This window comes from Aquarana catesbeiana, linkage group LG11 (assembly GCF_042186555.1).
Source record: "Aquarana catesbeiana isolate 2022-GZ linkage group LG11, ASM4218655v1, whole genome shotgun sequence".
Lineage (NCBI taxonomy): Eukaryota > Metazoa > Chordata > Amphibia > Anura > Ranidae > Aquarana > Aquarana catesbeiana.
The window spans coordinates 55,553,552-55,578,797 of NC_133334.1; the positions used below are offsets into that span (position 1 = coordinate 55,553,552).

General features: G+C 42.9%; 1 protein-coding gene across 2 annotated transcripts in view; it reads left to right on the forward strand.

The window, feature by feature from the left end:
- LOC141112051 (ovochymase-2-like) overlaps positions 1-25,246 on the forward strand; it is a 202,047-nt gene that overhangs the window by 171,078 nt on the left and 5,723 nt on the right. The window contains exons 22-24 of one of the 2 annotated variants that reach the window (XM_073604441.1): positions 8,548-8,652; positions 11,443-11,566; positions 20,667-20,797. In XM_073604441.1, the coding sequence (XP_073460542.1) occupies positions 8,548-8,652; positions 11,443-11,566; positions 20,667-20,797 (360 nt within the window). The remainder of the gene's footprint in view (positions 1-8,547; positions 8,653-11,442; positions 11,567-20,666; positions 20,798-25,246) is intronic. The other variant, XR_012236517.1, reaches the window with a different exon arrangement.

The following is a 25,246-nucleotide window of genomic DNA, read 5'->3' on the forward strand; positions in this document are numbered from 1 at the left end:
GCCACAGAGACCACTTTTGTCTGAAACCGGACCGCTCACTGAAGAAGAGGATACCGGGGTTATGGTAGCTAGCTCCTCTTCAAAGTGCCGATGTATATCAGCGTAAGCCGGTCCGGAAGCGGTTGATATGACACTAAAAGATATCCTTTATTTTCCAAAATAGCCTATACACATCCATTACTTAATGGCCCTGTAATATCCTTTTTCCTTAAATAGTTTCTTACGCTTTGCACATTACAAGCCCACTACCTTGTTCACAACCATATGAGGTGCTACCTCACTGACAAAAAGATTCTCGATCCCCTACAGTCTGACTTCCGCCCACAAAATTTCACTAAAACTGCCCTACTAAAATTCACTAATGATCTACTAACTGCTAAAACCAATGGCCAGTACTCCATACTCATACTGTTAGACCTTTCTTCTACCTTTGACACAACTGACCACCCACTCCTCCTCAATAAATCCGCTCCCTTGGCCTACGTGCTCTTTCCTGGTTCTCCTCTTACCTATCTCAGCGCACTTTCAGTGTCATATGCAACACCATCTCTTCCATTCCCCTTTCTGTTGGGTACCCCAAGGCTCCGTCCTTGAGCCCCTCCTATTCTCTCTCTTCCCTGGGCCAGTTGATAACCTTCCATGGCTTCCAATACCACCTCTATGCCGATGGCACCCAGATCTATCTCTCCACTCCCCAACTCACCCCCTCAATCTCCTTACATTTCACATATTTACTGAGTGACATATCATTTTGGATGTCACACCACTTCCTCAAACTCAATCTATCTAAAACTGAGCTTGTAATGTAGCAAGGTCCCGGGCCTCCAGAAGCCTAATGGTGACGTCCAGAGCTAGGGACAGCTGACATCCTTCTGTGTAGAGTGGGTTACGAGGCATGGTGGGTATAATGCAACGTAGATTCATGGGCGCCAGATAGAGTTGCATGATTAATCGTTAAGAATCGAAATCACAATCTTTTTCCTTTCCCGATCTTCAAAACAGCATGTCACGATTCTTTCTAGTGCAAGAGAATTCTCACAGCTGGAAAAAAATAAAAATAATAAATCCAGGCAGCCTGACAAGTTTTATCACAAGGCTCGAATAAGTAGAAACAAAGCATCTTTTCATTCTTTCATCAAAGGAAAGAACTCCGGCGTGTAAATGAGGGAGGTTTAACCATTTAAAGGCCAAACCTTTTCTGATATTTGTTGCTTACAAGTAAAAATCATTATTTTCTGCTAGAAAATTACTTGGAACACTTGAACATGATATATTTTTTTTTTTTAGCAGAGACCCTACAGAATAAAATGGTAGTTGTTGCAATATTTTATGTCACATCGTATTTGCGCAGCGTTCTTTCAAACGCAATTTTTTTTTTTTTAAAATACACTTTTATTAAAAAAAAAAACAGTAAAGTTAGCCCAATTTTTTTTTGTATAATGTGAAAGATGATGTTACACCGGGAGAATCGTGACAGAATTGTAATCTTTATTCTAAGCAAAAAAAAGCGATTCTCGTTTTAGCCAAAATCGTGCAGCTCTAGCACCAGACACTTCTTAAATGCAAAGAGATTTATTGTCTCTCAAAGAGAACTGTGGGAGAGAGGGTTTAGGGCGAGGACACCCCTTAGTAGTTGCTATGTTAATTGCCAGACTCCGAGAATTCTATTGATGGACAGCCACGCAGGGAAAGGCACCCAGCCGGGCACCACATCTGCATGTGTAGACACGCTTCTAACAAAGTTTACAATGAACTCTTTACTTCCTCCACAATCTCCTATTGTAGATCTTCACTCAACTGAGCTCCTAGTCTCTCTCACTAGACTTGCTGATCCACTGCCACTGGATCTCCTGAGCTCTTTCAATCTTCTCTCTCTCAGTATCTTCCTCAAGCGTCACCCCGCTTCCCTGTTGGGTTCCTAGCTTGGCATCCAAGATACTGATCAAGCGTCACCCCACTGGCCTGCTCAGTCCCTGGCTTGACACACAAGGCTGCTCTGCAAGCGTCACCTCTGCTGGCTGGGTCCCTGGCTTGCCACCTGCTGAAGTTTCCAAATTCTTCATTGTCCCTAGTTGGCGAGAATACTGCTCTGGAACTTGCTTCAGCTACTCACTGCTTTCCCTCTACCTCCGACCATGACAGGTTCTCCGGCCTGCAAAATCGTCACTCCCAACCCTACACTGCTCTCTTGCTTCTGGATAGCCCTCAGACTGCCTAGCAGCCAGATGTCCCCAGGATAGGCCTCAGGCTCTGGCCTAGCAGCCCGGGGCAGCACAACACATGTTTACCCAGACAGTCGTCCAGATGGCACAGAACCCCGATCACCTGGACAAATATTGTCCAAATCATCTTCTCTAATCCTCCCAATAGATCCTGCTCTCTAGCTCTTTTGTTACCTCCTCCCACGCCCCAGGACTTCTCCAGAACCTCTCCCATCCTCTGGAAGTTCCTGCCCAGGTGTCCGGTCAGCTCCTACATAGTCTGCCTTTAGGCGATCCTTAAAAACTTGTTTATTTAGGGAAGCCTACCCCCACCTCCACCTAAGAACTGAACTTGAGTCACCTCCATCCAATCATCCTCTGCAGCTAATAACTTTTTGTATCACCTCCTCCTCTCTTTAGGTTGTAAGCAGGACCCTCCTATTCCTTCTGTATTGAACTGTATTGTGATCATAATGTCCCCCTTTAAATTGTAAAACGCTGTGTAAACTGTTGGCGCTATATACATCCTGTATAAGAATAATAACAATATTAATCATCATCCGTAGTCCAATTGATCAAGAGAGGGTGGCTACATTCCTACACACAGTGGGACCATGGAGAATGAACTTAGCCACACTCTAACAGGAAGTCCAGCAGGAAAAAAAAAAAGGTATTTGTAGAAGGCTGAGAAATAAGTAAGAAATATAAAATATAATAAGAAATATGTCATACTCACCTGCTCTGTGCAATGGTTTTACACAGAGCAGCTCCGATCTTCTTCTTTTTTTTTTTTGGTGCTCCTGACTACTCCCCCTTCGGCAGTGCCCCCAGAGAAATCCGCTTGCCCTGGGGGCACCACTCGCTGTCGAGCCACATAGAGCTGCGGCTTGCCCCCCCCCCCCCCTCCTCACCGGCTCACTGGTAGTCATTGACAGCAGTGGGAGCCAACGGGCTCCCACTTCTGTCTCAGCCAAAGTTAGATCCCTGCCCAGGTAAAAAAAACCTTCAGCCTTTAGACCCATTTAAAAAACATAGTTGAAAAGTGTTCTTTAAACCCTTTAAACCAGAGTTTAGTGTTACTTTAATAAATGTCTTTGGAGGCAAAAAATAATTGTCTTGGTCACTGTAATCTCACTACAGTTTACAACTGATGACATTTACTGCTCAGAACATACAACTACAGTGCCTTGCAAAAGTATTTACCCCCCTTGGCTTTTTGCCTATTTTGTTACATTACATCATTTAGTTAAATGTTTTTTTTTTAATCTGAATTATATGTGATGGTTCAGAACACAATAGTCTAAATTGATGAAGTACAATTAGAAAATATATACATAAAACTATTTTTCAGAAATAAAAAACTGATAATTGGCATATGCGTATGTATTCACCCCCTTTGTTATGAAGCCCATAAAAAGCTCTGGTGCAACCAATTACCTTCAGAAGTCACATAATTAGTGAAATGATGTCCACCTGTGTACAATCTAAGTGTCACATGATCTGTCATTACATATACACACCTTTTTGAAAGGCCCCAGAGGCTGCAACACCTAAGCAAGAGGCACCACTAACCAAACACTGCCATGAAGACCAAGGAACTCTCCAAGCAAGTAAGGGACAATGTTGTTGAGAAGTACAAGTCAGGGTTAGGTTATAAAAAATATCCAAATCTTTGATGATCCCTAGAAGTACCATCAAATCTATCATAACCAAATAGAAAGAACATGGCACAACACCAAACCTGCCAAGAGACACACCAAAACTCACGGAACCGGACAAGGATTAATCGGGATTAATCAGAGAGGCAGCACAGAAACCTAAGGTAACCCTGGAGGAGCTGCAGAGTTCCACAGCAGAGACTGGAGTATCTGTACATAGGACGACAATAAGCCGTACACTTCATAGAGTTGGGCTTTATGGTAAAGTGGCCAGAAGAAAGCCATTACTTTCAGCAAAAAACAAAATGCCACGTTTTGAGTTTGCAAAAAGGCATGTGGGAGACTCCCATAATGTGTGGAGGAAGGTGCTCTGGTCTGATGAGACTAAAATTTAACTTTCTGGCCATCAAAGAAAAACGCTATGTCTGGCGCAAACCCAACACATCACATCACCCAAAGAACACCATCCCCAAAGTGAAACATGGTGGTGTCAGAATCATGCTGTGGGGATGTTTTTCAGCAGTCGGGACTGGGAAACTGGTCAGAGTTGAGGGAAAGATGAATGGTGCTAAATACAGGGATATTCTTGAGCAAAACCTGTACCACTGTGTGTGATTTGAGGCTAGGACGGAGGTTCACCTTGCAGCAGGATAATGACCCCAAACACACTGCTAAAGCAACACTTGAGTGGTTTAGGGGAAACCTGTAAATGTGTTGGAATGACCTAGTCAAAGCCCAGACCTCAATCCAATAGAAAATCTGTGGTCAGACTTAAAGATTGCTGTTCACAAGCACAAACCATCCAACTTAAAGGAGCTGGAGCAGTTTTGCATGGATGAATGGGCAAAACTCCCAGTGGTAAGGTGTGGCAGGCTCATAGAGACTTATCCAAAGCAACTTGGAGCTGTGATAGCTGCAAAAGGTTGCTCTACAAAGTATTGACTTTAGGGGGGTCAATAGTTATGCATATTGACTTTTTCTGTTATTTTGTCCTATTTGTTGTTTGCTTCACAATCAAAAAAAAAAAAAAAAATCTTCAAAGTTGTCGGCATGTTCTCTAAATTAAATGATGCAAATCCTCAAACAATCCATGTTAATTCCAGGTTGTAAGGCAACAAAACATGAAAAATGCCAAGGGGGGTGAATACTTTTGCAAGGCACTGTGTGTAAGGTTTTAAGCTGTCTATACATGGCTTGAATTTGGGACAATTCCTGCTCAATTAGGCAAAATTTAAACTGCGGGTGTCAGTTTTGGCAATCTGGAATAAATGGGCCTGGGTGGACAATTGTAAGCCGAGCACTGACTGCAGCCAATCAAATGCAGTCACTGTTCAGGTAATTAGGCATGTGTTACAGCTGTCTGAATACAACAGCAGAGGAGATTCCTCCTTCCACGCTGCTTAGCATTGACATTTTAAGAGCATTAGGCCCCTTTCACACTGGGGCGGTTTGCAGGCGTTATTGCGCTAATAATAGCGCCTGCAAACTGACCTGAAAGAGCCGCTGCTGTCTCTCCAGTGTGAAAGCCCCGAGGGTACCAGGAGCGGTGTGCTAGCAGGACGGGAAAAAAAGTCCTGCTAGCAGCATCTTCAGAGCGGGGAAGGAGCGGTGTATACACCATTGAAATCAAGTTCCCCGCATAGCTAGAGAACAGATCACGGTGTGCTTAGTGTCGTCTGTTTTTAATAGTAAAGCAAAGAAACTGTCAGGAACACCAGGGATTTCACGCAAAGGAAGCAATGCAAAGAGAACAGGATACTTTCTCATACAAGTACATGATGCAGCAGGCACATATCAGGAATATGAAATGTTGGGTTAACAAACGCTTTGTTTGCTTTAGTTGCACTACCAGAAACTGAAATTCTCCAGGAAAGCTCATTTTCATGCTGAGCTAATCAAAATTACCATAGCTGATCACAGGTGAAAGTCAAATGGCTTTGTGTGCTATTGAGATGGTGATTAGCTAAACCTGATTGAGTTTACAACACATTTTTAGGAGGGGGGTGATCCTTTTTCCGACTCAGTGATTCTGTTTTTACAGTTTTTTTTTCTGACATGTTGGTGTTATATCTTTCACGGATGATATAAGTTGTACTGAGTAAATACAGCTGGATAAAACAAAAACCGTGTCTGTCTTCTTTCAGGCTGCAAAGCTACAAAATGTGTTTTTTTTTTTAAAGGGGGCAATTCTATACCCACTATATAACATAATTCACAAAGTTAACAGACCTTGAAAAAGATACAGTTTTTACAGCTAACTAAACCCATCAATTTAACGGTTTCATTCCCGGCATTCTTGAAATGCTGACTGTCACGTTTGCTCGTGATATCAACCAAACTGTCAAACCATCAAATGTCTGGAGTCATAATTAATCACTAATGTGCAGCATCCTGGCAGGTACAGATCATACAGAGGCTAAGATGGCAGCTTGCTTTGCTGAAAAAGCTGTGAGGGTTTAGTTCCGCTTTAAGTGACAGTTATTTTTAGCTGAGTCCAAAAATATTTGAAAATTACAGTCACATGGCTAAAAATAAATGCTCTTATCCTTGTGTAAAGCTTTGTAAATTGATACTTAAAGTGGAGTTCCACCCACTTTTACAACTCTTCAGCATCCCTCACTAAACTGTGCACTGTAAACGAATTGGATATTTAAAAAAAAAATTTTCTCAGCACTTACTGTATATCTGCTGTATTCATTTTTCACTTCCTCCTCCCTGGCCGCGGCCTATTGCATCATTTCCTGTTTGCAATGCCTTCTGGGAAGGGGCGGCAACTTCCTCTGAAACTGCCATTGCTATGGAAACCTGACCTGAAACCTATTACACTGCTTGTGCTGCACTGAGCATGTGCGAGATCTGCAAGGATGAGATCCAGGAAGAAATACAGTCTGGCTTCAGATGCCCACACTTAAGATGGCCACGGCCTGCTGTAAGTTTATAAAATAACAAACTACTGCTATAAACTAACAAAACAGACCTTAGTTTACAGACTAACTTTACTAGAATACATTAAGCTTGTGTATTATAGGGGTATTTTTATATAAAAAGTATAATTTCGGCCGGAACACCACTTTAAAGCAGAAGTAAAACCATCAATTTAATAGTTTCAAAAACATAACATTCCCTGCATGCTGGAAATGCTAACTGTCACATTGGTTGTGCTCTCAACCAAACTGTCAAACAATCCAATGGCCGGTGTCATAACTGATCACATGAGCAGCACCATGGCAGTTAAGGGTTAAACAGAGGCTAATGGCCCATTCACACGATCCGAAAATCCAACGATAATTGGAACGTTAGTATAGAGCTTTTGAGAGACGATCACAAGTTCATCCAATGTTATCTGATCGGACAAACACGAAAATTTTTCTTGTACGATTTTCGTTTAATCAGAACATTTGTCCAAAAATACAATACAAATACACTACACACACACAATAACACAATGACATCACTTCCGATTTTTTTATTCTGTCGTACGCGAATTTTCGTTACTTTAGTAAACTCTTCATGTTTGATATACAACTAGCATGCAAAAAAACAGACCATCTGTCGTTCGATTTTCGGATCGTGTGTATGGGGCATAAGATGGCAGCTTCCTTGGTTGAAAGCTATAGGAGGGTTTACTTCCACCTTAATACTTGTTTGGCTGTAAACACTGGATTGTTTATTTTTTATCTTTGTTGGTTGTACTGGATTGTATATCTAGCACTACAATAAACGTTATTACTGATTTAAAAAAGCTTTGTCAATTAAGGCTACTGAATATTGTCTTGGGTCAGACAGTTGATAATGTAGCTATAGGGGTATCTTGCAATTAGACTACTTCACAACAAAATCATGATACTACATGCCGTTTTTATTCCAGTAAGTCTTTTACTGATTCCTTGAATCTGGTTTGGAAATCTAAAGCTGAAATCTATCCTTACCATCGGTCTCCTCTCCTGTACTGAAATTGCTTACTCTGATTTCTGCCGGAAGAATAATGCCCTGTACACACGGTCGGACATTAATTGGACATTCCGACAACAAAATCCATGGATTTTTTCCGACGGATGTTGGCTCAAACTTGTCTTGCATACACACGGTCACACAAAGTTGTCGGAAAATCCGATCGTTCTAAACGCGGTGACGTAAAACACGTACGTCAGGACTATAAACGGGCCAGTAGCCAATAGCTTTCATCTCTTAATTTATTCTGAGCATGCGTGGCACTTTGTGCGTCGGATTTGTGTACACACGATCGGAATTTCCGACAACGGATTTTGTTGTTAGAAAATTTTATAGCAAGCTCTCAAACTTTGTATGTCGGAAATTCCAATGTGTGATGGAGCCCACACACGGTCGGAATTTCCGACAACAAGGTCCTATCACACATTTTATGTAGGAAAATCCGACCGCGTGTACGGGGCATTAGAGCGTGAAGAGGACCTGTGATGTCACTAGATCAGACCAAAGATCGCTGGAAAAAAAGGTAAGTATGTCGTTTTTTTTTAATGGTGCAGAGCTTGCGCTGGGTGGTGGTCAGTAGAGCTGAGCTTTAAATAAAATGAAGCCCTCAGTTAATCTCTTTCTGTGGGTCCTAAAAATTTGATTCTCTAACAGTCAGATTTCACGTCATGTGGCACTTAGGTGAGGTTTATGATTTTATGGGACAGGTTAGTAAAATTATTTAATGTCAATTAAAGAGTCAACAGAAACGGGCCACTTTCGGAATGATGTTGCTGAAGAAAGTCCATCGATCAGTACAGAAGATCAGCCTGATCAGATATCCAACTCCCAAGAGCAGTCAGGTACAAACTTACTTTTTCATTGAAAATATATTATTTGCTTATTCAAAGAATTCTCATTTCGTATATTTCTTAAATTCGGAAACCCATAGCAACTAGAATCGGAAATAAATCAGAATTTTTTTTAGCTGATGGCAGACCATTACAAGATGGATTCTAATTGGTTCTTATATGTTATCACATTTAAGGCAGTTGGAATTTCTTTACTTCCCATCCCACCTATATGTGTATACAGTGTGTATGTGTATGTATATATATATATTTCAGGTGGGGTAGGGGTAATCGTAAAAGCATACACCGATCAGTCATAACTTATGACCACCCAACTTATATTGAGTAGGCACCCATTCTGCTGCCAAAACAGCCCTGATCTATCAAGGCATGGACGCCAATGGACCTCTGAAGGTATGCTGTGGTATATCTGGCACCAAGCTGTGAGTAGCAGATCCTATAATTACTGTAAGTTTTGAGGTGGGGCCTCCATGGATCAGACTTGTTTTTCCCAAATCGTCTTCCAGACAGCATAATGAGATATAGGGACCTCCTCCAACAGGAACAGGACTGCATCACCAAATACACTTTAAAAGGAGGTCCTCCTGCTGAACTGGTCAGTTTTTGTGTTTCCATTGGTTGGAGGAGATACATCCCCTGTAACCTGGGTGAGGGAGGCATCTGTTTCTTTGACTATTCTTTTCTTCCACCCACCCTTTTACCTACCTGGTACCCTGGGAGCAGCTGGTATGTTTTCTGCTAGACTGCTATCCAGGACCCTTCTTTGGTATGGAAAGGAGGTGGCTTGGTTCCTTTTCTCCTTCTGTGCCTGCCAGGGGCGGACTGTCCACTCGGCGCTGCCCGAGGGCCCCATGCCACTAAGGGGCCCCATCAGGATTGCCAGCCTCAATAAAACCAGGGACAGTATGTAAAAATCTGTGTTTTTTTAAAAATCCCAAGATTATAGCTGCCCGCCTCTCCAGTACCTTTTCAGTATGTGTATGTGTATCCTGTGTGTGTATATTGTGTGTCTGTGTGTGTATACTGTGTGGCCCCATAATCTATTGCCTGGGGGCCCCATAATCTCCTATTGCCTGGGGCCCCATAATCTCCTATTGCCCGGGGGCCCCATAATCTCCTATTGCCCGGGGGCCCCATAATCTTCTCCTATTGCCCGGGGGCCCCATGAGTTGTCAGTCCGCCCCTGGTGCCTGCCAAAGGCCATGTCTGGAAGCGGCACACTCCTTTGACAGGGACCAGCATGGGCAGCACAGGTTCAAAGTCCGGGTGTCTGGGCGCGTGCTCTATCTGTATTTGAGAGCAGTTTTTGGTGGGGACTCATGCAGCAGCTGGGTTGGGTGTGTGGCCTGACTGTGTTCCTGTTTGACCGAATTGCGGGCGGGTTGAAGTCATTTTTAGGCATCAGACGCACTGGTTCCAATCCTCATTCTCGGGACAGGAGAAGGGCCTGCTGGTGCCTGAATGGCAGTTCCTTTCATCAGTGGCTGTCAGGATGCTACAGGTAGAGGAGCTAATACTGAATTTTGGATCCTTTAATGCAGACTGCAGCTCAGGCAGATACAGGTGCCTTTGTTACCAGCAGGACACAGGTAAGCTGGAGGTTGCTCTATCTACTTGCTTTCGCTTGTGTTTGTACCTAGGTGTTTACCCTGCCTGTAATCTGTCCCCGTTGTCCCCTTGCTGTCTGGTCTAATGTGGCAAGGCACTGTTGGGCTTTCCTTATCTAGGGCTTCTTAGATGGAGTTTGGGGGTCCTGACTGATTTCCTCTTTCTATTGGTTAACGTTAGGATATAGCTCCTGAGTGGGGACGAGGAGTAATCAGCCAGTGCTTGTAGCAACCTCCTCTATTGCCTGCCATTCTGCTCAAACGCCAGACTGTCCTGATGGCTCAAGGAGGCAGGGTAAGCGCGGGAATGTCTAGTTACTGTAAGGGGAACATGCACAACTGGTATTGGCAGCAGTAACTTTGCATGGGACAGGGATTTCCTGGGAACAGTCCAAGCAAGTTTGTCCTCCACTTTTATTCAACAAGTCAGTAAATAAACATAGCATCAATAAACAGGGCTTTGTACAACAATTCCATAGCATAAAACAAAGGAAACACCTGCTTGTCCGATGCTTGTACCTTTTAGTTTCCTTTAAGTACTCTTTATCACCTACAAGCAGGCTCCCACAACAGAGAGAGTGAAAAATCAGTCAGCATGGTTATAAAAAGGCCTAAGGACAGATGAGACAAATTTGTTAGGTCTGGCCAATAATTAAGGCAGCCCATATAGACGGTGCAAATTTTCTTTCCTGCAACCACTTCTCCTGCCAGGAGAAGACCGTGATTATTGCTATCGGCTATAGCAGCCATTTGCGATAATCGAAAGCAAATCCGGCAGGTTGGTTTTACCCAAGTTGATCGATCAACTTGGTAAATTCAGCCTGCCCATTAATGCTTTCAAATCCATGTATAGTCGTTCTAAGACGTGGAGTGGAGGCTTTATCCCACCCAAAATGCTGCAGAGTCTCTGGGCTTCAGGACCCATAACAAAACTCATTAAGATCTAAGAAAACAGCAAAGTTTGTTTCTTTCATAACAAACACAAACCCTGGAGCCCTTCATCGTATGTAGGTGATAAACTTATATGACATGTATACACCGTCCACAATCCTGACAACCAACAACTCACAATGCCTACAGTGTGTAACTGAAAGCAACTTTCCTCCTATCATGGAAGAGTACAATATAATGCACCTATTGATATTAACCATGCTTATGTATGACTCTATGGTAGGTGCTCTTTCCAATGGCAGCTCTTCACAGTCTATATACACAGAATGCAAGGATGTGGTGCTACTGCAGTCACCAGGGGAGGTTAAGCTGGTCGCCGACAGTCGGGATCGTCCCAAAGGGTTCAGGTAAGAGTAGTTGTATATATCATAAAATCAATTATGGAATAAGCCATTAAGCTCATTGGCTTGCACTAATGAAGAGGAAAAGTAAAGTACAACATGTAGCACTACTAAGTTGGAAGCACATACTTTATAAATGAAATATAATTCTGTAACTAAAATGGCAGTCATTAAAAACATATAGGGGGCTGGCACTGCTGAACTCGTTTTGGGTATGCTAATTCCCTGGCAGTCATACCGATGCTTTGTCTTCAATTCTTTCTGATTCTTTGACTCAAAACATGTATAGAGATAAACATTTAAAGTGTTACTAAACCCAGGACCCTGCATCCACTATATCTGGTCTCTCACAGTACACAGAACATGGAAATGCAATTATTTTAGTAAATATAAACTGCTAAATACCTTTTCTTATTAGCAGTGTATAGCGGTCTTATGACCTCTATCAGTGCCTAGTTAAAGCTTGTAGGAGGAGTTTTCATTCTGCACCGACTGTCCTATGAGGATGCAGGACCCCTGACCCTCTGTCTGGACAGTACGGATTGGTCCTGTGCTAATCACATGCACCCTCCCAAGAAAAAAAAAACTCTCTAGCAATACACACCAAACTGAGCATGTGCAGACTGACTCCACTAACTCTGTCTTATCCGGAGATGTTTTGGGGGCAATGCAAGAAGGGGAGGATCTGTGCATACAGTATCAAACAGCCTTTTTACACAATTCGGAGGATTAACCCCTTAGGTTCCACAGTGAGTATAACAAGCATGCTTTACTGCATATACAGATTGATTTTACTGTTGTGGGTTTAGTAACACTTTAAATAGTATACACTGTAGTCACTTGCCTTATATTCTGATATGCAATATAAACATATGAATATTAATAGTATGGACACTGCCTGTATACTACAGTATACAGGCAGTGCCCATACTATTCATATGTTTATATTGCATATCAGAATATAAGGCAAGTGAATTTTTCCGTGTTTTCAAAAAAGTTGTTTTTGGTTAGGTTTTATGTATAAAAATAAGGAACTTTCTGACACTCATTTACGGCATGCTTGGTTTGTGTCTGTGATTCAAGAGCATTCAAGTCAGACACAGCCTGGCAACTAACATGATCAAAAAGAGGTCAGCCATGGCAGCCCCATACTTTTCTGCTGACAGAGCCACTTTAAATGGGAACAAAAAACTAAAGACGGAATAGAGATAATTAAAGCTAGACTGCGATGGTAGGAACTAGACAGTGCTTTGCAGGATGTTATAGCAAGTAACGTTAAGCTGAGTTGAATTTATTGTTATCTCCATTGGTGATTGAAAGTTGGTGTCAGGCTTACTAGAATGGACATACTGGGGTAGATTTACTAAAACTGGTGCACACAGAATCTGGTGCAACTGTGCATATTAACCACTTGCCGACTGCCCGCTGTCGTTATACGTCGGCTGTTTGAAGAGGAGTATCGTTGTTATGGCAGCAGCTAGCTACCATAACCCCGGTATCCTCTTCAAGAGCGGGCAGTTGGCTTTCAGATAAAAGTGGTCTTTGCGGCGTATTCGCTGCAAGATCACTTTTATCGGTGGTGGGAGTGGGCCCCCCTCCCGCCGCGCTCCGGTGCCCTCCGGCGCTTACTGGCGGAGGCGATCAGATACTTCTCCGTGTGTGGTATGGAGCTGAGTGAGGGGAAGATGGCCCCCACCCAGCTCCATACCATTGCAGGGCAGAAGTGACGTCAAAACGTCACTTATGCCCATAGCTCTTAAAGGGCAATTTTTATTTATTTTTTCAAATTACTTTTTTTTTTTGCATTTCAGTGTAAATATGAGATCTGAGGTCTTTTTGACCCCAGATCTCATGTTTAAGAGGTCCTGCCATGCTTTTTTCTATTACAAGGGATGTTTACAAGAACAGTGTAAAAATAAAAAAGTAAAATAAATAAGAAAAAAAAAGAAAAATTTTTTAACGCGCCCGTCGAGCTTGCGTGCAGAAGCGAACGCATATGTGAGTAGCGCCCGCATATGTAAACAGTGTTCAAACCACACGTGAGGTATCGCCACGATCATTAGAGCGAGAGCAATAATTCTAGCCCTAGACCTCCTCTGTTACTCAAAACATGCAACCTGTGGAATTTTTTAAGCATCACCTATGGAGATTTTTAAGGGTAAAAGTTTGTAGCCATTCCACGAGCGGGCGCAATTTTGAAGCATGAAATGTTTGGTATCAATTTACTCGGTGTAACATCATCTTTCACAATATAAAAAAAAATTGGGCTAACTTTACTGCTTTGTTATTTTTTAATTTAAAAAAGTGTATTTTGTCCAAAAAAAGTGCGCTTGTAAGACCGATGCGGAAATACGGTCTGACAAAGTATTGCAATGACCGCCATTTTATTCTCTAGGGTGTTAGAAAAAAATATATATAATGTTTGGGGGTTCAAAGTAATTTTCTATCAAAAAATAAAAACTGTTTTAAACCAGTAAACACCAAATCTCAAAACGAGGCTCTGTCCTTAAGTGGTTAACCAATCAGCTTCTAACTTCAGCTTGTTCAATTAAGCTTTGACAATAAAACCTGGAAGCTGATTGGTTACTATGCACAGCTGCACCAGATTGTGTGTGCACCAGTTTTAGTAAATCTCACACTTAGTGTCTTTGAGCAATCTAACTGATTCACAGAAAAAAAGACATTTTGACATCCCCTAGTTTTCCAGTTTCAAGCAAGATTTACAAGGTAGTTTCCATTTTGACCAGCAGAGAGCGGAAAAGCTCCCTTTTGGAGTAAAGCAGCAGCAGAGGTTAGAAAGGTATAGGAGATCACCAAAAAGCCTTGAGTTGGAGTTTACATAACCTTGGTCAAAGAGCAGAATCCATAGGAAAGTAGACAACCAGATATTTCTCTTTCTGTGTTTTTAAACTGAACTAAACTGTATTTCCCTAATTTATTTAATTTCCCTACTCTGGACAAGTATTTGGATTGGGAATGGCTGGCATAAAGTAAACATTTTTATAGTATATTGGTGTTAAAGGCTAAGTTCACCATTTGGGAAAAAATAATAAATTCACATATTTTTGCAGAAAAAATGTGCATTTATAATTTTTTTTTCCGCTGGAGCCTACAAAGCATTGCACCTGTGATCAGTGGATCACGGGTGCAATGTCAGGCTTCTGCAGACAAGCCCTACAACTTTCAGCCCATACCTCTGTACAGGCTGTCAGTTTAAAAGCTGCAGGGCTTGTGAATCAATTACCAGTGCACTCATCAGTGCCCTTGCAGTTTATTCAGAACTACAAGCCGTCAGCCGAGGTGGCGGACAGGACTTGTAGTTTTCTCATTCACAGATTCCTGTGAATGAATGACATGGTTGTGTGGGCAGAGCCCTGCAAGACATGTACTGGAGCATGTTATATGTTACACCCTAAATATGGGTGTAATATGTAACATGCTGTACAAAAAAAGTGGCAACCACCCCAGCCTATAACTAGCCTTTGCAGTAAGGTGCACATTGAAGGGCAAGGCACATCACAAACAAACCAAAATTTTCCCAGCACACTTATCAGCCAGCCTGCAAAATTGTTTTGCAGATTGACTGGTAAGTGTGCTGGTAAATCTTTTGTTTGTTTGCAATGTGTAACACGCTCCAGATGATGAACTTATCTTAGGAAAGTAGTTTCAGCAATTTGAAATTATTTTCCAAGGATGCTTTGTAACCGAGTCATTGCACCTAAGCTTGTTAAATTCCATGTAAAGCCCCTAGGTTTTTTTTAGGCATTTTCAAGGCATGTTAAATGTAATTTATCTAAAAGGTAATACATAAGCAAAGCTGTTGTAAGCTGGTCATACGAAAAGGAGAGTACAGTCCATGGTGTATGGGGAAAAAAAACAGTCCGTAAGGTGCAAAAAAAAACCCCCTAAAACAAACAGGAAAAAACAAGTGAGCAAAGTGGAAAATGGTGTCGGATGCGGGTCAAAAAAGGACCCGGTAAAAAAAAAAAAAAAAAAAAAACAACATTGGTAAGTGGCCTGAGGGGGGGTCCTTCCCTCAGGAATCTAAGGCTTGTGCCAAAGATGATGGAGAGGAGCACGGCAGCCCACAAGACCAGGCTTGTGGATCCCATTGTCTTCCAATGCAAACTAAACTAATTGAAGAACCAAACATGTAACAATAGGCACGGCGGTAGTCCCATGGGTATTGAGACTAGATCGCTGCACTGAGAACCGCAGCCCACAGACAGAACGTCATCCATCTGTATAAGGATAGAACATCTTAACCTGTATAGTTAAGGAAGTTCATCAGGTGGGGTGTCGAGGAGTTGCAGCCCGTTGTGGGGTAGAAATAGCTCTCTTTGGTTTCTGGGGTCCAGATCTTCCCAGGGGTGGAGAACGGTCAAGGTGCAGGAAGGAGTAGATGGAGCTCATCTTCAGGCAGCGGCGGAAGGCCGAGGTCATAGGAAGGCTTCACCTTCATAGAGATCTCGTATCGGACAACCGGAAGGGAAAACTCCATCGATAGGTGATCTGGTGGGTTTGAAGATGAGTGGTAATGGGTCGCAGACTTCGACGTTTAGCCAAAGTGATGGGGGACAAGTCACTGAATATTTGGATCTTGGTGCCCTTGTAGTCTAAAGGACTTCTTTTACAGGTAGCTGGGATGAGGATTTCTTTGCTCCCATAATAATGGAATCGGACTATAATGTCCCTGGGATTGGTTCCCGGTGGAGGTTTAGGGGCCAAAGATCTATGCGCCCGATCGAGGCACCAGTCGATATCCGGAATATGGGGGGCCAGAGTGACAAAGAGACCCAGAAGATAGGGCCGGATCTCCTTGTCAGTAATGGTCTCAGGGACTCCATAGATCTGTAGGTTCTGCTGGCGTTCCCTGTTTTCTAGATCTTCCTGCTGTATTTGGATCGGAGAAACTGTGTGTTCGAGGGCAGCATTATCTTCCTCTAAAACATGCACATATTGCACCAGTTCATTAAATTTATTCTCAAGGGTGTCTGTATGTTCCCCTAAGTGGGTAATTTCCCCTCTAAGTGTGCTATCTTCCTACTTCCTTGGTAATGTTATGGGTTAAGTCTTGAAGCAGGTTTTGCAGCTTAGCATCGAGAACTTCTACAGAGACTGCTGCGGCAGGCCCTGTCAGGGGTGTGGATGATCTTTCTATAGGCAGCCCTTCCGGGAACACTAGGGGGTCAGTCGGTACTGGCAGGTCATCTGGAATACCCAAGGCCAGGGGTATGCGACCTAAATAGGTACCGCTCCATGTGCTGAGAAGGCTGCGACTCAATGAAGGATCGGTATATGTATTTTTGGAAACCGATGTTACTTATTAGGTGCCCGGGATCTTCCGGAGGTGAGTGATGTAGCTCCCATTGCGGTAGGTGCAGTCGGAGCGGAGCAAGAGCTGTGGAAGAGGAAACGGGGACCGGAGCAGGTGGATTACGCGTCCCCCATCTTTACGAGCCGTGCATGTGCTCCACACAGATCTTTTTTATTCATGGTCTGCAGGATATGTAGGAGAAGGGGGGGTGGAACATTTTTAACAATAGTTACAGTTGGCTTTTACTAACACTTTAATCAACCACTTGCCTACTGGCTACTTTTACCCCCTTCCTGCTCAGGCCAATTTTCAACTTTTAGCGCTGTTACATTTTGAGTGACAATTGCGCCGTCATGTAACACTGTGCACATATGACATTTTTATAATTTTTTTCACACAAATAGAGCTTTCTTTAGGTAATTAATCACCACTAGGTTTTTTATTTTTTGCCAGTTATCTCACTTTTTCTCTCCTCACGCTGTCAGTGTGAGGAAAGAAAAGCCAATAACTGGCTTGTGTTTACTTCCGTGATCAGCTGTCATTGGACACATATGATCACGTGGTAAAGGGCCGCTGTGATTGGCCTTTTACCCTGATCTGTGAATAGCTGAGTCCAAAGGACTAAGTAATCACAGGGTGCGCGGGCAGCACGTTTATAGGAGGAAGTCTATGTACCCCCTCCCAGCAAATTAAGCTCATGCTGTAGCTGTCTTTTGGCTATATCGCGGGCCGGAAAGGGTTAATAATATTCTTAGCACTCTAAACCAGTACAGTTACCATCTGAGATCCCTTCTTCCTAGCAGAGGGGCTTTAAAGCCCCAGCCATGTATATGCAAATCAGGCAGACCTCTGGCCTTGTTTTAGTTCAGTGGCTAGAGAGCTGAATGTATTTGACTTCATGGCCAGTGACATCACCTTCCCAGAAGAAGTGTAGTATGGCATGCATGGAGTCAGTAGTTTAAAAGCCCAACAGGCATTATTGTAGGCAGAGCATCAGGCACAGGAGAGTTTGGCTTTAGTGCTGTGGATTAGATGTTGTGTTTGGCACAGGACTCCTGTCCGTTAAGCAGGTCTAATGATTAAAGTGCAGGAGCCCAGTACTCTACACTGAAATCTACCAGCATCGAGTTCTTCATAGTATAGACAGAGGATCAAGCACCTTTAGTGGTTGGTTGGATTAGACATTGTTGTATTTGGTGCAGGATTTGCGACAATATGGTAGGTCTAATGATTAAAGTGAATGTCAGACCTACTTTGCTGACCAAGCTTTGGGCATATAACAATTACAGGAGCCCCAGAACTCTGGATTCTACCAGCAAAAAGTCCTGGAAACCTTGTTATGTGAGGTGCTGGCTCTCCTGAAGCGTCTGTTACTTGTTATAGGAATTAGTTGACGGGTCACAGTCCCGCTAAAAATCACTGATCGCTGCCATTACTAGTAAAAAAAAAAAAAATATAATAATAATAAAAATGGCATAAATCTATCCCTTATTTTGTAGACGCAATAACCTTTGCACAAACCAATCAATATACGCTTATTGCGATTTTCTTTTACCAAAATATGTAGCAGAATACATATGGGCCTAAACTGATTATTTTATTTTTTGGAAATTGTCGCTCGTTTTTTGTTTATAGTGCAAAAAAAAAAAAAAACTGCAGAGGTGATCAAATACCACCAAAAGAAAGCTCTATTTGTGTGAAAAAAGGACATCATTTTTGTTTGAGTACAGCATCGCACGACCGCGCAATCGTCAGTTAAAGCGACGCAGTGCCATATCGCAAAAAATGGCCTGGTCAGGAAGCGTGTAAATCCATCCAGGGCTGAAGTGATTAAACATTACTGAAGTGTGAGTTCCTAGTACGCTACACCCTCCTATCTTGTGCCCTACCCTATCATTTTCACTCGCCATATGGGACAGGCAGAGGGCTAGGAGAAAACTGCATTCTATCGACACTCCCATATTCCCTATTCTTAATAATCCTGAATTCACCCTGGGCTTCACTCCATGGCAATTCTGCTGGTGGGAAAATAAAGTCTTATTATAAATAGGGGTTATCATGAATAGTGGTGACCTCTATACTTTGAAACACAATCCTAACTTCCTCCAACTGATTTGTGCCAATATTACCAAATCACATCTTTTATTAAGACCAAACTAAAACTTTTTGCCCATCCAATATAAATTTGGCATGGGGCCACATTATTGTATGATCTTCTTGACCATAGGCTGCCATATACCCAGCATTGGGAACGAGATCTCATCAAAATGGCAGTACATAGCAAACAATCTAAAATCTATATCAACACAACTTTAGTGGAATCTAATTATAAAACCATACTTAGGTGGTACATGGTTCCTACCAGAGTGGCCAAAGTACATTGGCACTCATTTTATAACCGTTTCAGGCGTTATGGTCAAATAGGAACTATGTTCCATATATGGTGACAATTCCCCAAGGTATCCAGATTCTGGATTAAGCTATTCAATTCAATTTGCTTTGTGGTGGGAATTAACATTCCCAGATCACCTGATATTGCCCTCTTCTAGAAAATGGATAATGCAATCCCTCAAAAGGTTAGAAGACTAACCTCATATATGATCCTAGCAACTAGAATTGCAACTAACAAAATTTAACAAAACTTTGGACCCTTATACAGAATTCCCTTTGTGCATTGGTGCAAATTCATGTTGGAACAGGAACTGGCCATCCCCAAACTGTTCCCACAAAAGTTGGAAGCATGAAATTGTCCACAATGTCTTGTTATGTTGATGACTTAGGAGTTCCCTTCACTGAAACTAAGGGGCCAAGCCAGGCCTTCTAGTCAAACATCAATGCCTGACCTCACAAATCCTCTTCTGGAAGAATGGTCAAACATTCCCATAGACACACTCCTAAACCTTGTGGACAGCCTTCCCAGAAGAGTTGAAGCTGTTCTAGCTGCAAAGGGTGGGCCAACTCTATATTGAACCCTACGGACTAAGACTGGTATGCCACTTTTACCAATTATGCTTATTCTAAGGCAACCATTCCTCAATTCCTACAGGGGTATTCAAACAGGTTTTTGGTTTATGGAGCTTGTTTGACTACTCATTTTGTTCTTGTATATCTTCTGTGTTGATCTGATATTGAGAGTACATAATAATTTGTAAGCTCACTCCTGACAGGAGCTTTTGTCATTCTTTGAATAAAAAAGACTGAAATTTAAACATTAATGAAGTTTCTGTCCAGTTTGGAATTCTACTTTAAAGCGAAACTCTAGGCAAGAAATTAATTCAGCCCTGTATTCATTTATTAATGCATCAATAACTGTATTTTTTGTAATGTAAGCAGTGTAAATACTTGAATCTGACTTTGTATCAGCCTCTCACAGTAACTGTACAGCAGAGCTCAGACTGTGAGGGGGAGAATCAGCCCAAGGAGCCAATCAGGTGTATTGCAGTGCAAAAAAAATGCTGAAAAGAGAAGTGAGCAGTGTGACAGAAAGATGAGCTCATTAATAGGCTGCTTTCCTTTGACTGTCCAGTCACAAGGTTGGGGATGAGACCTGTGAGTGAAAGTAAAACTGCAGCCTAGAAGGAGCAGGTCCTCTCCTCTACTACACAGTACTGTGCTAAGTGGCAGAGCTGTGTAAATCTCAGGTCTGAATTAACAGAAATACAAATTGTTTTAACACAGCTCCCTTATGAGTATATTATCTGTGTATTTAGCTGTTTTCCTGGAGTTCAGAAGTTGTTGGGCACTGCATGATGGTCAAGAGTTACAATCTCTTAATATTTTTTGTTTCAGTTGCCAGCTTAAAGTCCAAGCACCAACCAACCACTTTATAGTGCTGAATGTTAAAGACTTGAATACATCTCACAGGCACAATTCACAGATCGCAATCTACGAGGGAACATCGAGCAATAAAACCCTTAAAGGTACATTCACCGATCACATGAATCAAATGACAGTCGTGAACAGTAAACTTGCTGCTGTGTTTGCTTGTGGGTGTGTAAAGGGTTACACAACCTCTGATAAAGACTTTGGCCTTCAGAGATCCAAGGTTAGGCCAAATGCCTAATCTCTGCACTACAATTTTTTTTCCTTTACATGGTGCAGTGAATGAACAGAAAAATATATATGATTCCCATAGGTCACAGCACAAGGGCCTCTAAAGCTCACCATTTATATAGTGAGGAAAAAAGGATTTGACCCCCTGCTGATTTTGTACGTTTGCCCACTGACATGAAATGATCAGTCTATAATTTTAATGGTAGGTTTATTTTAACAGTGAGAGACAGAATAACAAAAAAATCTAGAAAAACACATTTCAAAAAAGTTATAAATTGATTTGCATTTTAATGAGTGAAATACGTAATTGACCCCTTTGCAAAACATGACTTGGTGGCAAAACCCTTGTTTGCAATCACAGAGGTCAGACGTTTCTTGTAGTTGGCCACCAGGTTTGCACACATCTCAGGAGGGATTTTTGTCCCACTCCTCTTTGCAGATCCTCTCCAGTCTCCAAGTTATTATGGTTTCAAGGCTGACGTTTGGTAACTCAAAACCTTCAGCTCCCTCCACTTATTTTGTATGGAATTAAGGTCTGGAGACTTACTAGGCCACTCCAGGACCTTAATGTGCTTCTTCTTGAGCCACTCCTTTGTTGCCTTGCCGTGTGTTTTGGGTCATGCTGAAATACCCATCCACGACCCATTTTCAATGCCCTGGTTGAGGGAAGGAGGCTCTCGCCCAAGATTTGACGGTACATGGCCCCATCCAATGGTGTCGCTAGGGAGGCGGGGGGTGAGGGCCACACCCAGGTGACACGTGCCAGAGGGATGACACCCGTGGGCAGTGGCACTGCTAACACCTCATCCCTACACTCGCTGAGTTGCCGGCTGTCTCCCTTTCTCGTGGAGTGGAGTGCACCGAAGCTGCTTCCCCCTCCTCTCTGTTTAGATCTACACAGGAGGAGAGAGGACGGGAGGAACACACTGCTGTGCATATCCCGCGCTGTTCTGTACAGTATATTGTAAAGCAGATGGACAGAAGAGGTGGACAGTGACCAGGATGGGGGGCAAGTGAAAAAACAATGGGGGGGGGACATGTGCTGGGGGGGCGCTATGGGAGGGGAGAGGGGGGTCTTCACTAAGAAGGGTCTATACTGATAGAGTGGGGTCTGCACTGAGGGGGTCTGCACTGAGGGAGGGGGGTCTGTACTGAGGGGGAGGTCTATATTGATGGAGGGGGTCTATACTGAGGAAGGGGGGTCTGTACTTAGTGAGGGGGGTCTGTACTGAGGGGGGGTCTGTACTGAGGGGGGGTCTATACTGCCGGAGGGTGCTGTACTAAGAAAGGGTGATATTTACTGTGGGAGGGGGGTCTGTACTTATTGGGGGAGTCTATACTAAGAGAGGGGTGTCTGTACTTAATGGAGGGGGTCTGTACTTAGTGAGGAAGGTCTATACTGAGGGAGGGGGATCTATACTGCGGGAGGCGGGTCTGTACTGAGTGAGGGGATCTCTACTGCAGGAGGGGGGTCTGTACTTAGTGGAGGGGGGTCTATACTGAGGAAGGGGGGTCTGTACTTAGTGAGGGGGGTCTGCACTGAGGGAGGGGGATCTATACTGCGAGAGGGGGTCTGTACTGTGGTAGGGGGATCCATGCTTCGGGGGGAGGGTTTGTACTTAGTGGGGGGTCTATACTTAGAGAGGGGGGGTCTGTACTTAGTGCAGGGGGTCTGTACTGAGGGTGGACTATAGTTGGTGGAGGAGGGGTGACACCATGTTTTTCTGCAGTGGGTGACACCAATCCTAGAGATGCTGCTGGCCCCATCCCTTTGATGCGGTGAAGTTGTCCTGTCCCATTAGCAGAAAAACACCCCCAAAGCATAATGTTTCCACCTCCATGTTTGACAGTGGGGATGGTGTTCTTGGGGTCATAGGCAGCATTCCTCCTCCTCCTCCAAACACGTCGAGTTGAGTTGATGCCAAAGAGCTTGATTTTGGTCTCATCTGACCACAACACTTTCACCCAGTTCTCCTCTGAATCATTCAGATGTTCATTCGCAAACTTCAGATGGGTCTGTACATGTGCTTTCTTGAGCAGGGGGACCTTGCGGGTGCTGCAGGATTTTAGTCCTTCGTGACGTAGTGTGCTACCAATTGTTTTCTTGGTGACTATGGTCCCAGCTGCTTTGAGATCATTGACAAGATTCTCCTGTGTAGTTCTGGGCTGATTCCTCACCGTGCTCATGATCATTGAAACGCCACGAGGAGCCCCAAACTGAGGGAGATTGACAGTTTTTTTTGTGATTCTTTCATTTGCGAATAATCACACCAACTGTTGTCACCCTCTCACCAAGCTGCTAGGCGATGGTCTTGTAGCCCATTCCAGCCTTGTGTAGATCTACAATCTTGTCCCTGACATTCTTGGACAGCTCATTGGTCTTGGTCTTGGTGGAGAGATTGGAATCTGATTGACTGCTTCTGTAGACAGGTGTCTTCTATATACAGGTAAAAAGCTGAGATTAGGAGCACTCCCTGCTGATTGATAGGGGATCAAATACTTATTTCACTCATTAAAATGCAAATCAATTTATAACCTATTTGAAATGCGTTTTTCTGGATGTTTTATGTTGTTATTCTGTCTCTCACTGTTAAAATAAACTGACCATTAAAATTATAGACTGATCATTCCTTTGTCGGTGGGCAAATGTACAAAATCAGCAGGGGATCAAATACTTTTTTCCCTCGTGTGTGTGTGTGTGTGTGTATATATATATATATATATATATATATATATATATAGTATGTTTTTGTTACAGGCTCACAACATGGCTTCTTCACAGTATGAGCTATGGAAATGTGGAATAGATTCCCCCAATAACTAGTTCTGGCCAGCTTAGTAGATTGTTTTAATAAAGAACTGGATGCATTCTTAAATGCACAAAATACAAATTGATACTAACATTTAAAGATAATAACACTAGGGTTAGTTGATCCAGGGAATATCCAATTGCCTCCTGGGAATTTATTTTCCTGCTGGAGCAAATTGGATTGTGCTTTGTAGGAGTTTTTTGCCTTCCTCTGCATCAACTGCCGGTAAAGGATTGTGTATATGAAGGTTTGTTCTCTATTGATTGAACTAGATGGACTTGTGTCTTTTTTTTAACCTGACTGATTATGTAACTATGTAAAGCTGAACTCCGGGGATGATATATTTTGGAAACTTACATTGACCCAGCTTGACCTAACGACGTACCTGATCGGCCTCTGTGGAAGCTACTACAGTTATGGCCAGGGTCTTCCAGGTGCCGCTGCCCTTCTGCAAAGTACCCATGAGGGGGGGGGGGGGGTGTTGTTTGCTTAACCCCCTGGAGCCAGTGCCTGCCGGTCCCTTAAGAAGTTTAGAGGTAGGGCTTAAGGTCATGTGACCGCTGTGATTGGCTATTACGGTGGTCACGTGAAAGGAAAGCTCCCGAATGCAAACAGCCATCAATAACTGCCGGGAGCACGCAGGGTGCACACTTTTGGCACAGCACTGTTTGCTCTATTGCACAAAAGGCTAATAGCCCACCAAGAGGTCGCATATTTGCGTGCCGCCGGCTCCAAGGAGTTAACATAGCTGTGAGTCAGAGAATGCCTTGCATTTCTCTCAATGAATGAAAAGTGTTTTCTGATTGGATGAGGTGGAGAGCAAGGGGCGCTGACATCACAATCCTCACATTGTGCAGTCAGAGAATGCATTCCATTAGGGCTAAAACAACTAATCGACATAATCGATTATAATTGATTATAAAAATAGTTGTCAATTATTTTCATAATCGATTAGTTGGTCAGCCGATAAGTTGTCCTGCATACAGAATTCATTATTTCTTTACACATCAGAAAATACAGTGCAACGCACATACAGTTCAGTACACCGTCAGTAGATGTTTGAGAACTTGTGAATGTGTGAGGAGCAATGCTTCATGGAACATGTAGTCCTGGGCAAGAGAAGGAAGCAAGTGACAGAAGTTTTTTTTACCTTGCTATAGGGGCAATATACAGTCAGGTCCATAAATATTGGGACACCGACACAATTCTAATCTTTTTGGCTCTATACACCACCACAATGGATTTGAAATGAAACGAACAAGGTGTGCTTTAACTGCAGACTTTCAGCCTTAATTTGAGGGTATTTACATCCAAATCAGGTGAACGGTGTAGGAATTACACCGGTTTGTATATGTGCTTCCCACTTTTTAAGGGACCAAAAGTAATGGGACAATTGGCTGCTCAGCTGTTCCATGGCCAGGTGTGTGTTATTTCCTCATTGTCCCATTTACAAGGAGCAGATAAAAGGTCCAGAGTTCATTTCAAGTGTGCTATTTGCATTTGGAA